The following is a 15,062-nucleotide window of genomic DNA, read 5'->3' as shown; positions in this document are numbered from 1 at the left end:
CCTCCTCCTCCTCCTCCTCTTCCTCCTCTCTGATGTATTGATGATAAATGATATTTTTTCTCTCTGTTCTGACGTCATGGTAACAGAGACGTAAACATCAGAACCGTCTCCTTCTTCACTCTTCATCAATCAAATCACAGATAATCAACCAGGTTCCTTTTAATTAAACCGAGTTTCTCTGATCCTGCTGACACACAACAACTCAGAGGTCAGAGGTCAGAGGTCATAATGGCACTTTAACAAACAGTCTCTTCCAGAGCTGAGACACACTGCGATAGCCTCATTAGCATCAGTTAGCATTAGCATGTGACCAACTAAAGGCCTGTTAAAGGCCTCTGAAGTACTGGATTACATTACAGTCAGTAATCTGAACGCTGCAGGAGCCTCCATGCTAACAATGCTAATGCAGTTAACTACAGGAATAGGAGCCAGGACAGATTAAACTGTTGGGCTAACAGTTAGCAGGCTAACAGGTTCCCTCTCCTTCCAGTCTTTGTGCTAAGCTAACGCTGTGCTAGCGTCACACAGACAGAGTTTTCCTAAACACTGAATAAACTTTTAAAAACAGCTTAAAACCCTTAAACCTTTCAGAACAGTCTCAGATTTGAAGGCTCCGGTTCAGATCTAAACGTCTACATCTCGTCGGCGTGGCCCGGTTTGGTTGGATCACGGCTTCCTTTACTCAGAACCAGGACCGAGCTGTTCCCTGACTGGTCGCCTTCCTGGAGCGCTCCATCAGCGTCTGAGTTCTCAGGGTTCTCGGGGATCTCCGACGGTTCCTGAACGTCCGCGTCGTCTGGAGGATGTCCGAGATCAGGAGGCGACCGAGACGAGTCGGAGTCCACCGACGGACCCTCAGCTTCACGAGGTGCCGGCTGTGAGGACGAAGGATCAGTCAGGATGTTCCTGGAGATAACTGGAGGCAGAGCAATAAAACCAGGACTGGTTGGTTCATGTTCTTCAGGCGACGTGAGCTGATTGAATGTCAGTCAGACTTTACATTAGAACCATAAAAGGATCATATTTCATGTTTAGTTGTTGTTTAGTTGTTAGTTGTTGTTGTTTAGGGCTGCTGGTGTCCCGACTGAGACTGACCTCCCAACGGTCTGGAGTCCTCATCTGAAGACAAGCTGCGTCTGAACGGACTGAAGCTCGGCAAGATGATGAGACCCAGAGAGACCAGGATGATCTACGACACACAAACACACCGCTCACTGATTCACCTGTGAGAGGATGAATGACTCAATCACAGCCACATGAACGCGTCCTACCAGTAAACAGGTGCTGGTCTGAGCTCCTTTACTGACGGTCTGTTTGATCAGAGACTGGAGCTGACGGAGCTGAGCCAGCAGGGACCTGACAAACAGTTAGCATCACTCACTCAGCATGGCATCAAAACAACTCACAGAACAACAGCGTTACCACGGAAACGAGGGTCAGAGGTCAGACCCTGCCCCCTGCAGACGGACGTCCACAAGACATCAACAGGTTAAAGACAAGATTTTAAATGTTTCATGTGACGTGTAGATCATGGAGCTGTAAACCAGGGTGAAGGTCTGAAGCTCTTCTGACTCGTCATCAATCATTACTGTTGATCGTACATGTTGTGTTTCTCCAGCTGTTCCACCGTCCTCTGCAGCTCTTTGTTCTGCGCCGAGCACGCCGCCGCCCTGTGAACACACACAAGTCCAGTTTCTGTCTCTGAAGACGTCCCACTGATTTACAGCTCAGTTACAGCTGTTAGAAGGTTCTTCAGGGTTTTCTACATTTCTTCATAAAATGACTCAAAACATCCTGAAAGTCGACAAAGAATAATGAACCAGTGTATCAGACTAAAGTGAGCCAATATTACATATCATGTCCTCCTTGTGTCCAGTATCTGCTGTGACCTCCTTGTCACTAAATGTTTCTGGTAACAGCTGATCAGTGGTCTACAGCAGCTTGGAGGAATTTTAGCCCATTCCTCAGAACAGAACCACTTCAGTTCTGAGATGTTGGTGGGTTTCCTCACATCAACTGCTTGCTTCAGGTCCTTCCACAACATTTCTATTGGATTAAGGTCAGGACTTTGACTTGGCCGTTCCTAAACATTCATCTTCTTCTTCTTTAACCGTTCTTTTGTAGAACCACTTGTGTTCTTGGTTCTCGTTGTCTTGCTGCATGACCCAGTTTCTCTTCACATTCAGCTCATGGACAGATGTCCTGACATTTTCTTTTAGAGTTCACTGGTAGAATTCAGAATTCATTGGTCCATCAATGAGGACAAGAACGTCCTGATCCAGATGCAGCAGAACAGGCCCAAACCAGGACATTAGCACCCCCATGTTTGATGGAGGGATGAGGTTCTGATGCTGGAATGATGCAGTGTTGGTTCATCTCATTTAAACCAAACTATTCTACTTTGGTCTCATCTGTCCACTAGACATTGTCCCAATAGTCTTCTGTCTTGTCCACATGATGTTTAGAAACGTCACTGATATGTAATATTTACTCCTTTTAATGTAATAAACCTGTTTGGGTTCTCTTTGTCTACTTTCAGGATGTTTTGAGTCTTATTCCCTGAAACAAGTCTGAACAGGTTCTAACCAGACTCCATGTTGATGTAGTTCATTCTCTTCACCTGGAGACAGACTGAACTCTCTCACCTACATTTCTTTCTGGAGTGTCTCTGTTGGAAACTAAATGTTCAGCCTAGCATCCTCTACCCGGACCCAAACCCTCCCAGCTATAGAACTCCTTTGTGAACCTGTCCCAGACGTCGGGTCGGTACCTGCTCTCCAGGCCGTCGATGTACTCCTTCCTCCTCCGCCGGCTGTCCTGAGCCGACTGCTTGTTGCGGATTTTCCTCCGAACTCTCTTCAGGATTCGTTCCTCGGCCTGAGAGCAAAGTTCAGAGTCAGTCTTTTATCGTTTTACTAAAGCTGCTGAGATTCTCCTGGAGACGCTCTGACCTTGGTGAGAGGGAGGTTGCTGGGCAGAGACACGCCCTCCTGAACCAGCAGCTTCTGCTCCTCCTCCGTCAGCTGAAGCTCCGGGAACAACTGCAACAACAGAAGAAGAATGAGTCCTCCAGTCCTCCAGTCCTCCGGCTCTGAGCTGCACACAGGAACCAGATCTCACCAGGTTGGCGTCGAGGCCAGGATGTCGTCCGCCGCCTGTGGAGGGCGCCGCTGAGACCGGCAGCTCGTTGACGACGCACGAGTCTGAAAGCAGCAGCCGAGAGTTCCACTCATCTGGAGGAGGGGAGGAGTTTAATGTGTTCATGTCAACTAGCTAGCAAGCTAACCAGTGGCTAACTTAATGTTAGCTTGCTAGCTGTTAGCTTGCTAGCTGTTAGTGTTAGCAGAGAATGTCTAATAAGGGGAGAAGTTCCACTCTCACTGAACTTCCGGCTTCTGAACTGGTTGCAGTTCCACTCTGATTCCATATGAGGGCGCTCTCAGGACGAGTGCAGAATGAATGGAGGTCTATGGAGCAGTACCCCTCAAAATCCACTTTTCTCAGGATATAATTTTTTGTGCAGTAATTTGAATATTGAATTTGAAAGGAGATGCAAAGAAATTACACACTGCTGGGTGTTAGATTTTTTAGAGTCACTTATTTTGCTTTAAAAAGTATTTTAAAATGTCAATGACGTCATACACATCGTACGACCAGATACTGCTTTACGGCAATCCTTCAGCCACTGCTTTGGTGCTTTCGCGCTCTGCACTTTCTTTTCTCTGGAGGCATGGACAACACAGCTGACATGGGTAAATAATCGTGCTAGAAGAGTTTCTGTTTCGTTGTTTTAAAAGACCGGGCCGAAAAAAGTCCGCCTTAACATTCTGGTCCCGCTTCGGATGCCACGATGCCGTCAAGCGGGATCTGGTCGTAATCAGTCCTTCACTGACCAATCAGCGTTCATTAGCACAATGCTAGTGTGTTATGGGCCACAACAACTCAACCTGTAAGAAAACGAAAGGACATAAGTTCTCGTTCATTCAACTTTTGATCTATAACCCATGTTGAACTTGCAAAACCTACAATCAAATCTGAGATTTCTCAACGACAATCGGGTGAAAGAGACACATTTAGCCGTTTAGCTCCATAGAGTCCCATTCATGTTGCACTCATGGCGATCGCCCCCAGTGGAAATCTGGTGGAACTGCAACCAAAAGTCGTTACAATGGGACTTAATAGAGAGTGGGAAGGCTCTCCGTAGACCGGCTCTGGTGGGAAGGCTCTCCGTAGACCGGCTCTGGTGTTAGCAAGCAGCAGAGCTCTCGTTGACTCACCGAGCTCTATGGAGATGACGTTCTCTTGTCCAGCTGCAGTCTTGGCTCCGCCCAGTTCACTGATGTCATAGACCACCTGGTAGACGGTTACCGGCTGGGCGGTTGCCATGGTGACGGAGTTCTCTAGGAACGGTTCGTCGGACAAGCCGCTGTCGCTCTCTGAGGACGGGTCGGCCGGCGGCCCGCTGGGGAACACCTCGTTAGGGTCGACGGCGGCCAGGACGTCCTCCGACTCGCTGTCCTCCAGCGTCTGTTCAGGTGTCATTAAACATGAGGACGTGTCCATTAGGTACATGGGTCAGTTTAAAGTCACTGGTGTAACTAATGAAGTGGCCGGTGAGTATAGGTTATGTGTGTGAGACTCACACAGTCGGGGTCCACCGCCCAGTCCTGCAGGGGCTTCTCTGATTGGCTGAAGACGAGCTCTGAGGAGGACGGAGCGTCCAACGTCCAGCTGCCGACAAACAGGTCTCCGTTCTCTGCGTCCATCACCTGGAGACACAAAGACGGTGAGGACGGTCTCACAGGAAGAGGACATGTCCAGGAAGCAGCCCACAGGTCAAACACATACAAACAGAAGCCCCGCCCTCCAGAGACACTGACGACTAATGAATGAAGTCCTCTGGTACCGGACGCAACAACGTCCAACTTTATAATAAACACCTTAAAACCAAACAGGAACACTGAAATGTCCTCACAACAACACAGAGACAGGTACACACACACACACACACACACACACACACACACACACACACACACACACACACACACACACCCAGAGTAAAGAGTCAGGACAAACACAGGACAGGACATCCTGGTACAGACACGCCCACAGCTGGTTTGACTGACAGGTAACCTGAGAGACAGGTGAACGGTTCCAGGATATCAGATCATTGATTGGTCCTGACAGACCGGAGAACAGCTGATCAGTCAATCAATCAATCAATCAATCGGGGCTCGTCCTGAGCTCTGATTGGCTCCAGGTACCTGATCAATAATCAGCTGATCAACAGAGAGACTGGTCCTGGATCAGCTGCTGGTACTCACTACAGCTGTTCTTGTTGTTGTTGTTGTTGTTTCCGGTTCAGACTCGTCGGTTCTCCATCGTCACCTCACTGACACACATTCATTAACACTAATTAACACTAATTAACACTAATTAACACTCACTAAGAGTCTTACTGTGGATCCCGAGCTCTCGTGCTGGTGACAGATCGGAGCAGACTGTGGATCTACTTCCGCCTTCTCTTCTTCTTCTTCTCTTGTTTTAACGGTGGTAGTTAAACCGTCTCAGGTGAATCCCCGCCCCCTGCTGGTGTGGGGGGAGGAGACAGTCTGCCGAGTCTGATCTTCCTCAGTGATGAAGAGGATGAAGTGTGTCTCTGGTTTGTTGGAGCTTTTACAGCCAGACGAATCAAATCTACTCATTTATTGTTTTAATCAAACACACATGTTTACAGATCAATAAATACAGTAATAACACAACTAAACCAAACATCACATCATGTTATACTATATATATACTTATATATATACATATATATATATATATATACATATATATATATATATATATATATGTATATATACTTATATATATACATATATATATATATATATACATATATATATATATATATACATATATATATATATGTATATATATATATATATAAGTATAAATAAATAAATATATAGACCTGTGTTTCTATTTATTAAGATGATCTCGGTCATATATATATTGAATTTATGAAAGAGAAAATAATAAAAGAAACAAAAAATAAATAAATATAAACACATATTTGGGGATTTTTATTTTTAGTCTGTCAATTACTTGAATATATATGTGTGTGTGTGTGTGTGTGTGTGTGTGTGTGTGTGTGTGTGTGTGTCCTTTTCTGTGAATTTAAAGGTTTGTTAAATCCGTAGTTTCCAGGAGTTTGAAGGTCTCGGGTCATAAATGTTGGATGAGGATGAAGTTCTCTGGTTTATGGTCGGCGTGTGGTTCTCCTGGGTTTTACTGAGTGGAGCAGATAACAGCGGTTATAACGTCACATGATGCTAAACCCGTTTCCTCCCGACATCTTCCAGATACTCTGAGTCTTTAGGGACCTGGTTCCACCTGGGCCTGTCCCACTAAACATCACAACCGACCAGATGTTCCTCCGTGTTCTGACGTGTGAACGAAGACGTGATGAACCAACCTCAGTGACCTCAGAGCAGGGTTCTTCTTCTTCTCTGTTTGTCAGGAGTCAAGTTTAACACCAGTGAAGAAGAGCTGAGACTGTGTTTGTGGTGTCTGTGACCTTTGACCTCTGACCCATAAACATAAAGGTCTCTGCTCTGATTCTTGTTAAAGGCTCCAACACGTCATTTAGACCGAACTACACCGGAAACCAAGAGCTCTGACCGCCACAATAAAAGCATGTAATTAATCTGTTTGTTGTTAAATAAAAATAATTCATCAGATGTGATTATTAATGGTCTGATGGAGCAGTTAAAATTAAATAACACATTATTTTAGAACATCCTAATTCTTCCAGTTATTTATTGCAATTCAAGTCGTGTAAGTCCAATGAACAGCAAGAAAGCCGTTGCTAAGATGTCAGACTAAGACAAAGAGGCTCGTCTGGGCCATGAAACACCACCACTGGACTACTGAAGACTGGAAGAAGGTATTATGGAATGATGAATCAACATTTCTAATCTTCAGTTCATCAGGCAGGATCTTTGTACGCCGTCGAGTAGGCGAGAGGATGGTTCCACAGTGTGTGACATCAACTGTCAAACATGGAGGAGGAAGTGTGATGGTCTGGGGCTGTTCTGCTGGATCCAGGGTCGGTGACTTGTACAGAGTGAGAGGCATCCTGAACCAAAACGGCTACCACAGCATTCTGCAGCGCCATGCAGTACCCTCTGGTATGAGCCTAGTTGGTCAGAGGTTCATCCTACAGGAAGATAATGACCCAAAACACAAGTCCAAGCTATGACAGAACTACCTCAGGAGAAAAGATGGTCAGCTTGAAAACATGGAGTGGCCAGCACAGTCTCCAGAGTTAAACCCCATGGAGCTGGTTTGGGATGAACTGGACAGAAGAGTGAAAGCCAAGCAACCTACAAGAGCCAAACATTTATGAGAACTTCTGCAACAGACCTGGGAAGAACTTTCTGGAGAATATTTGATTTCTATTGTAGAAAGAAAGCCACGAGTGTGTTCAGCTGTTATTATCTGCCAAAGGTGGCTACTCTGATGAGTCAAAGGTTTAGAAAACATTTTGGTCTATAAACTGATTCCATGATTTCTGTTTCAACTCAAAACGCTTATTTGTTCTATGCTTTCATTTCAGAGTGCAATGAGACACTGAACTGAATCATGTTCAGTAGAAAACTGGAAAAAGTCTGGTGTTCTAAAACTTATGACCGGTAGTGTGTGTGTGTGTGTGTGTGTGTATGAAAGGTTCTTGTCCCCTCATACCAAACACACACACACACACACATTAAATATATATTTCTATATGAAATGTTTTGTCCTAGTGTGAACTATTACTATCTGCCTGGAGGCTTTTATTTTGGAAACAGGAAACGCGTTGTGTTCATCGTGGTGAACTTGACGGCAGCTCGTGGAAGAGGCGGGATCAGCTGATCAGGACTGACTCACCACTTCCCGGACAAACATGTCGAGCTGCGTTCACAAGAAACTAGAAACCTGGACACCACGCTGCAGACTGGAAGGTAAGACACGAGACACTGGACAGACACGAGACAAGAGACACTGGACACTGGACAGACAAGAGACACTGGACAGACACTGGACAGACACTGGTTTGACTCAACAGTGAGACACAGGGACAGATGTGTGTAGAACATGTGGCTGTGATTTAAAAGTAAAGTTTAGATTTCTATTATTTTGACTGTGATCTACTCTGATTTATTCCTCTGATGTTTCTAGGAAGGAAAGCTGCAGCGATCAGTTTTAATCAGAGTGTTGTTTATGTTAGAGGACGGCTGTGATCTGTGTGGACGATCAGAGACACTTAGAAACTAAATAAAACATGTTCAGGACACAAAGAAAAAGGTTTTATGATCAAAAGAAGGAGACCTGGTTCCTCATCAGAGACCTGGTTCCTCATCAGAGACCTGGTTCCTCTGAGGATGAAGCTTCCAGGGTTCAGGTCTAATCTGAGTCTTTGTCTCTAGAATAAATCAGATCTTAACATGTGAGAGTCTTTCCATCTGGTTCCAACATCTGGATCATGGTGTTGATGGTTGATAGATGATGTTCATGGTTCTGAAACAACAGTTTACAGTTTGGTTTAAATGCTGACGCTGTATGTGGACAGTCAGCTGATCAGGTGATGAGTTTCTCAGACACAGTAGTGGGAACGGGACGGTCCTTGAACCAGATCTGTTCCTCCACCTAAATCTACACCACCTGGACAATAAAAGCCCCCCTCTAGTATCTGGATGGACCTCCTCTATCTCTGATTCCAGCTCATTCTCTGTATCATTGTTTCTATAATCTTCTCCAATGTCTCCAGATTTATCTCCATCCAGTGTTTCATTCATGTTTCACCAAGATCTTGTATAGATGATGGAGAGTCTGACCACTGCACAAAGCCTTCTCCAGCACATCCCAAAGATTCTCAATGGGGTTCAGGTCTGGACTCTGTGGTGGCCAATCCATGTGTGAACATGATGTCTCATGCTCCCTGAACCACTCTTTCACAATCTGAGCCCCATGAATCCTGGCATTGTCATCTTGGAATATGATCCATTGATGGAATAACCTGGTCATTCAGTATATTCAGGTAGTCAGCTGACCTCATAATGTTGCTGAACCTAGACCTGAGCAACTGCAGCAACCCCAGATCATAGCACTGCCCCCACAGGCTTGTACAGTAGACACTAGGCATGATGGGTGCATCACTTCATCTGCCTCTCTTCTTACCCTGATGCTTCTCCACTATCCTTCCAGTTTTTAATAATGCCTTGGACAGTTCTTAACCCAGTTTTAGTAGTTTCTACAATCTCCTTAGATGTTTTCTCTGCTTGATGCATGCCAATGATTTGACCCTTCTCAAACAGACGACCACAGGATGTGTCTTTAGACATGGTTGTTGAAGGAATGAGAAGCTACTCATTGCATCAGTTGGGCTTAAATAACTTGTTGTCAGATGAAAGATAATCACCCATGCAGTAATTATCCAATAGGAGGTGAATACCTGTTTATTAGTTAGATCCAGACTTGTTTTCCTTGACCTTGTATTTACTCTGTGAAGTTTGACCTTTTCTCAGATCACAGCTGGACGTCACATCAACTTCCTCCACTTACAAACGTTTACTAAAGTTCATCTGGAGTCTCTCTGCTGGGAACTGATTCTGCTCCAATCAGATCAGCTTCTTCAGGCTAATTAAGCGTCTAACTGCAGATAAATCTAAGATTTAAGCTCTACCTTCTGTTTAGCCTTTATTTTTGTGTTAGCATGTTAGCAGCTAACAGGAAGTCTCTCTTTAATGTGTTTAGAGCATGCAGAGGTCAAAGGTCGTTTCAGACTCTAATTCTGTCCCTGACAGACGCTGGTCCTCGCTGTGACTCCATGGTCTGAGTCGTCCCTGATGAAGATGTCGGTCCTGGGCAGAGGCTCCTCCCCCGGCCTCCTGCCTCCTGGTCGGGAAACGCCGGCGCTGCAGATCAACCCCGCTGACGTTCCTGCTCTGGAGATCAAGCTGGGAGCTCTGGCGGTGCTGCTGTCCGTCACGTTGCTGTTTGGATTCGTCCCGTTCTGCATCGTCCGAGGCGCCGGCCGCTGTAACGTGGACCCAGGTAGAACTGGTCTCAGACTTCAGACCCAAAACCAGGAGCTTGGTCCAGACTTACACTCAGAGTTTGTTCAATGACAGAAAGTCTTTATGAAACCAGATCCTCTACATGAGTATGAATTTAATTTACAACCTTCAATCTCAACTAACCAGCTACCGGCCGCTCATAGAACAGAGTTCCCCTGGGGAGTTCCATGTGTGAACAACATGGAGGAAATCTCCATCTTCTTCTGGATTGTATAATGATCACAATGGTAGAATGTGATGATGTCCAGGAGAAATAAAATGTCCAAAGGTTGAATTGTGTGTACGTTGCCTCCTGTAGTGGAATCAGTAGGATTTTGGAGCCAGATTCACTTTCAAGAGGTAAGAACCCAACGTGGAACACTTTGGGTTCTTTGGTTCTCCACATGTCCACATGGAGAGTGGGCCTGGTTCTACTGTTACTAGAACCTTTGTGGTATTTGTCTAAACTCTTGGTTCTATCAGAGGGTTCCTGAATGAGGCAGGTTTTAGGTGTAAACACGTCTAAACGTTGAACAGCTGTTTTTTACGCCAGGGTTCAAGGTTTTATTTGTCACATGTGTAGCGTTCAGGTTCAGCAGCAGTAAACCGTTAAACCGTTAAACCGTGACCTGACGTTTCAGAGCTGCGCCGCCTCCTGCTCAGTTTGATCAGCTGTTTTGCTGGAGGAGTTTTTCTGGCCACCTGCCTCCTGGACCTCCTGCCTGACTACCTGCAGAGCATCGCCGAGGCCTTCAGCAGCGCCGGCATCACGGTGAGGCACCGGCTGACCTTTGACCCCTCACAGGTTCAATCAGCTGATCTCCTGCCCCTGCACTGACATCACATAGAAAGAAAAAGGTCAAATCTGAGTTGGGAACATCGTCTTTTATTTTGAAAGTCCAGAGACATTTCTGCTTTGTTTTTTGTTAGTAACGAGTAGTGGCTAACAGAGCAGCTAATGTAGCGGCTAATGTAGAGGCTAACAGAGCAGCTAACAGAGCGGCTAACAGAGCAGCTAACAGAGCGGCTAACAGAGCGGCTAACAGAGCAGCTAATGTAGCGGCTAACAGAGCAGCTAACAGAGCAGCTAATGTAGCAGCTAATGTAGCGGCTAATGTAGGGGCTAACAGAGCAGCTAACAGAGCAGCTAATGTAGTGGCTAACAGAGCAGCTAATGTAGCGGCTAATGTAGAGGCTAACAGAGCGGCTAACAGAGCAGCTAATGTAGCGGCTAATGTAGAGGCTAACAGAGCAGCTAACAGAGCGGCTAACAGAGCAGCTAACAGAGCGGCTAACAGAGCGGCTAACAGAGCGGCTAACAGAGCAGCTAATGTAGGGGCTAACAGAGCAGCTAACAGAGCAGCTAATGTAGCGGCCAACAGAGCGGCTAATGTAGCGGCTAATGTAGCGGCTAACAGAGCAGCTAATGTAGCGGCTAACAGAGCGGCTAACAGAGCAGCTAATGTAGCGGCTAACAGAGCGGCTAACAGAGCAGCTAACAGAGCGGCTAATGTAGCGGCTAACAGAGCTGCTAACAGAGCAGCTAATGTAGCGGCTAACAGAGCGGCTAACAGAGCAGCTAACAGAGCGGCTAATGTAGCGGCTAACAGAGCTGCTAACGTAGCCTCTTTATGAGTCAGAAAGAAAACATGTTGGATTCTGGGTAATGAAGTTCATTCTTCCTCTTCCTCTTCCTCTTCCTCCAGCTCCACTTCCCTCTCCCAGAGTTCATCATGGCGATGGGTTTCTTCCTGGTTCTGGTTCTGGAGCAGATCGTCCTGGCCTTCAAGGACCAGTCCTCCTCCTCCTCCTCCTCCTCCTCCTCCTCTCAGGTGGAGGAGCGCCGGGCTCTCCTGGTGAACTCTGTTGGCCCCGCCCCCGTGGAGGTGGTGTCCCAGTCGGCTCTGAGGGCGCTGGTTCTGGTTCTGTCTCTGTCCCTCCACTCTGTGTTTGAGGGTCTGGCGGTGGGCCTCCTGGAGGAGGGGGAGGAGGTTCTGGAGATGGTTCTGGCTCTGATGATCCATAAGAGCATCGTGTCCTTCAGCCTGACCTTCAAGCTGTCTCAGGGTCGCCTGCGGCGCTCGGCGGTGGCCGGGTGTCTGCTGTTGTTCGCCGCCATGTCTCCCCTGGGCATCGGGCTGGGCGTGGCTCTGATGGAGAGCAGGGCGTCGCCACGGTTACGGCTGGCCCGCTCCACGCTGGAGGGGCTGGCGGCGGGAACCTTCTTCTACGTCACCTTCATGGAGATCCTCCCCCACGAGCTCTCCTCCCCCAGGAGCCGCATCCCCAAGGTGGCGGCTCTGCTGGGCGGCTTCGCCACGGTGACCGGCGTGCTCTTCATCAAGCTGTAGCCACGGCAACGGGACGGCTGTAGCCACGGCAACGCAAGGACCAGAGTCTGGAGAACTTTAGGTTTTAGATTTTATTTGATGTCGTTAAAAAACTGAAGAGACCTGATCATTGATGAAGGCTGTCCTCCTCCTCCTCCTCCTCCTTCCTCTTCCTCCTCCTCCTCCTCCTCATCTTCTCCTTCTTCCTCCTACTCCTCCTCCTCCTCCTCCTCTTCCTCCTCCTCCTCTTCCTCCTTCCTCCTCCTTCCTCTTCCTCCTCCTCCTCCTCCTCATCTTCTCCTTCTTCCTCCTCCTCATCTTCTCCTCCTCCTCCTCCACTTCCTCTTCTTCCTCCTCCTCCTTCCTCCTCCTCCTCCTCCTCCTCTTCCTCCTCCTCCTCTTCTTCCTCCTCCTCCTCCTCCTCCTCCTCTACTCCTCCTACTCCTCTTCTTCCTCCTCCTCCTCCTCCTACTCCTCCTCCTTCCTCCTCCTCCTCCTCCTCCTCTACTCCTCCTACTCCTCTTCTTCCTCCTCCTCCTCCTTCCTCCTCCTCCTCCTCCTCCTCTACTCCTCCTACTCCTCTTCTTCCTCCTCCTCCTCCTCCTACTCCTCCTTCCTCCTCCTCCTCCTCCTCCTCTACTCCTCCTACTCCTCTCTTCCTCCTCCTCCTCCTTCCTCTCCTCCTCCTCTACTCCTCCTACTCCTCTTCGTCCTCTTCCTCCTCCTCCTCTTTCCTTCCTCTTCTTCCTCCTCCTCCTTCCTCCTCCTCCTCCTCTACTCCTCCTACTCCTCTTCTTCCTCTTCCTCCTCCTCCTCTTTCCTTCCTCTTCTTCCTCCTCCTCCTTCCTTCCTCCTCCTCCTCCTCCTCTACTCCTCCTACACCTCTTCTTCCTCACCTCCTCCTCCTCCTCCTCTACTCCTCCTACTCTCTTCTTCCTCCTCCTCCTCCTCCTACTCCTCCTCCTTCCTCCTCCTCCTCCTCCTCCTCTACTCCTCCTACTCCTCTTCTTCCTCCTCCTCCTCCTTCCTCCTCCTCCTCCTCTACTCCTCCACTCCTCTCACCTCCCTACTCCTCCTCCTCCCTCCTCCTCCTCTTTTCCTTCCTCTTCTTCCTCCTCCTCCTTCCTCCTCCTCCTCCTCCTCCTCTACTCCTCCTACTCCTCTTCTTCCTCCTCCTCCTCCTCCTCCTCCTCTACCCTCCTACTCCTCTCTTCCTCCTCCTCCTCCTCCACCTCCTCCTTCCTCCTCCTCCTCCTCCTCCTCTACTCCTCCTACTCCTCTTCTTCCTACTCCTCCTCCTTCCTCTCCTCCTCCTCCTCCTCTACTCCTCCTACTCCTCTTCTCCTCCTACTCCTACTCCTCCTCCTCCTCCTCTTCTTCCTCCTCTTCTTCCTCCTCCTCTACTCCTCCTACTCCTCTTCCTCCTCCTCCTCCTCCTCCTCCTCCTCTTCCTCCTCCTCCTCTTCCTCCTTCCTCCTCCTTCCTCTTCCTCCTCCTCCTCCTCCTCATCTTCTCCTTCTTCCTCCTCCTCATCTTCTCCTCCTCCTCCTCCACTTCCTCTTCTTCCTCCTCCTCCTTCCTCCTCCTCCTCCTCCTCCTCTTCCTCCTCCTCCTCTTCTTCCTCCTCCTCCTCCTCCTCCTCCTCTACTCCTCCTACTCCTCTTCTTCCTCCTCCTCCTCCTCCTACTCCTCCTCCTTCCTCCTCCTCCTCCTCCTCCTCTACTCCTCCTACTCCTCTTCTTCCTCCTCCTCCTCCTTCCTCCTCCTCCTCCTCCTCCTCTCTACTCCTCCTACTCCTCTTCTTCCTCCTCCTCCTCCTCCTACTCCTCCTCCTTCCTCCTCCTCCTCCTCCTCCTCTACTCCTCCTACTCCTCTTCTTCCTCCTCCTCCTCCTTCCTCCTCCTCCTCCTCTACTCCTCCTACTCCTCTTCTTCCTCTTCCTCCTCCTCCTCTTTTCCTTCCTCTTCTTCCTCCTCCTCCTTCCTCCTCCTCCTCCTCTACTCCTCCTACTCCTCTTCTTCCTCTTCCTCCTCCTCCTCTTTTCCTTCCTCTTCTTCCTCCTCCTCCTTCCTCCTCCTCCTCCTCCTCCTCTACTCCTCCTACTCCTCTTCTTCCTCCTCCTCCTCCTCCTCCTCCTCTACTCCTCCTACTCCTCTTCTTCCTCCTCCTCCTCCTCCTACTCCTCCTCCTTCCTCCTCCTCCTCCTCCTCCTCTACTCCTCCTACTCCTCTTCTTCCTCCTCCTCCTCCTTCCTCCTCCTCCTCCTCTACTCCTCCTACTCCTCTTCTTCCTCCTACTCCTCCTCCTCCTCCTCCTCCTCTTTTCCTTCCTCTTCTTCCTCCTCCTCCTTCCTCCTCCTCCTCCTCCTCCTCTACTCCTCCTACTCCTCTTCTTCCTCCTCCTCCTCCTCCTCCTCCTCTACTCCTCCTACTCCTCTTCTTCCTCCTCCTCCTCCTCCTACTCCTCCTCCTTCCTCCTCCTCCTCCTCCTCCTCTACTCCTCCTACTCCTCTTCTTCCTACTCCTCCTCCTTCCTCCTCCTCCTCCTCCTCCTCTACTCCTCCTACTCCTCTTCTTCCTCCTACTCCTACTCCTCCTCCTCCTCCTCTTCTTCCTCCTCTTCTTCC

General features: G+C 48.5%; 2 protein-coding genes across 4 annotated transcripts; one reads left to right on the top strand and one right to left on the bottom strand.

Moving 5' to 3' along the window:
* Positions 1–31: 31 nt before the first annotated feature.
* creb3l4 (cAMP responsive element binding protein 3-like 4) lies at positions 32–5,517 on the bottom strand. Of its 3 annotated transcripts, none has more exons than XM_084557228.1 (10): positions 5,463–5,517; positions 4,644–4,769; positions 4,278–4,527; positions 3,121–3,233; positions 2,952–3,041; positions 2,771–2,877; positions 1,602–1,670; positions 1,272–1,356; positions 1,096–1,189; positions 32–916 (listed from the first exon to the last, which is right to left on the bottom strand). In XM_084557228.1, exons 2-10 carry the CDS (start codon positions 4,764–4,766, stop codon positions 633–635), a joined length of 1,215 nt encoding a protein of 404 aa, XP_084413354.1. In that variant the 5' UTR covers positions 4,767–4,769; positions 5,463–5,517; the 3' UTR covers positions 32–632. The 3 variants fall into 3 exon arrangements, with proteins under 3 accessions (XP_084413354.1, XP_084413352.1, XP_084413353.1); XM_084557226.1 differs by having other exon boundaries at positions 5,328–5,512; XM_084557227.1 differs by lacking the exon at positions 5,463–5,517 and adding an exon at positions 5,268–5,341.
* A 2,206-nt stretch (positions 5,518–7,723) lies between these two features.
* Positions 7,724–13,026, top strand: LOC311497100 (zinc transporter ZIP1-like). The gene is made up of 4 exons (XM_084557234.1): positions 7,724–8,012; positions 9,855–10,104; positions 10,748–10,878; positions 11,813–13,026. The coding sequence occupies exons 2-4, from the start codon at positions 9,897–9,899 to the stop codon at positions 12,455–12,457; spliced, it is 984 nt and encodes a 327-aa protein (XP_084413360.1). The 5' UTR covers positions 7,724–8,012; positions 9,855–9,896; the 3' UTR covers positions 12,458–13,026.
* The last annotated feature ends 2,036 nt before the right edge of the window (positions 13,027–15,062 follow it).

Source organism: Chelon labrosus, assembly GCF_963514085.1.
Source record: "Chelon labrosus genome assembly, chromosome: 12".
Classification (NCBI taxonomy): domain Eukaryota; kingdom Metazoa; phylum Chordata; class Actinopteri; order Mugiliformes; family Mugilidae; genus Chelon; species Chelon labrosus.
Note: the sequence above shows the minus strand (reverse complement) of the source record. Positions and strands in the feature narration are given on the sequence as shown.

Coding starts and splice junctions, on each gene's coding strand:
- creb3l4 (XM_084557228.1), bottom strand. CDS start 4,766: ATGGACGCAGAGAACGGAGACCTGTTTGTCGGCAGCTGGACGTTGGAC. Junction 1,357..1,601: donor CAGCTGGAGAAACACAACAT/GTACGATCAACA, acceptor ACTGTTTGTCAG/GTCCCTGCTGGCTCAGCTCC. Junction 1,190..1,271: donor AGACCAGCACCTGTTTACTG/GTAGGACGCGTT, acceptor TGTGTGTCGTAG/ATCATCCTGGTCTCTCTGGG.
- LOC311497100 (XM_084557234.1), top strand. CDS start 9,897: ATGAAGATGTCGGTCCTGGGCAGAGGCTCCTCCCCCGGCCTCCTGCCT. Junction 10,105..10,747: donor CCGCTGTAACGTGGACCCAG/GTAGAACTGGTC, acceptor CTGACGTTTCAG/AGCTGCGCCGCCTCCTGCTC. Junction 10,879..11,812: donor TCAGCAGCGCCGGCATCACG/GTGAGGCACCGG, acceptor CTCTTCCTCCAG/CTCCACTTCCCTCTCCCAGA.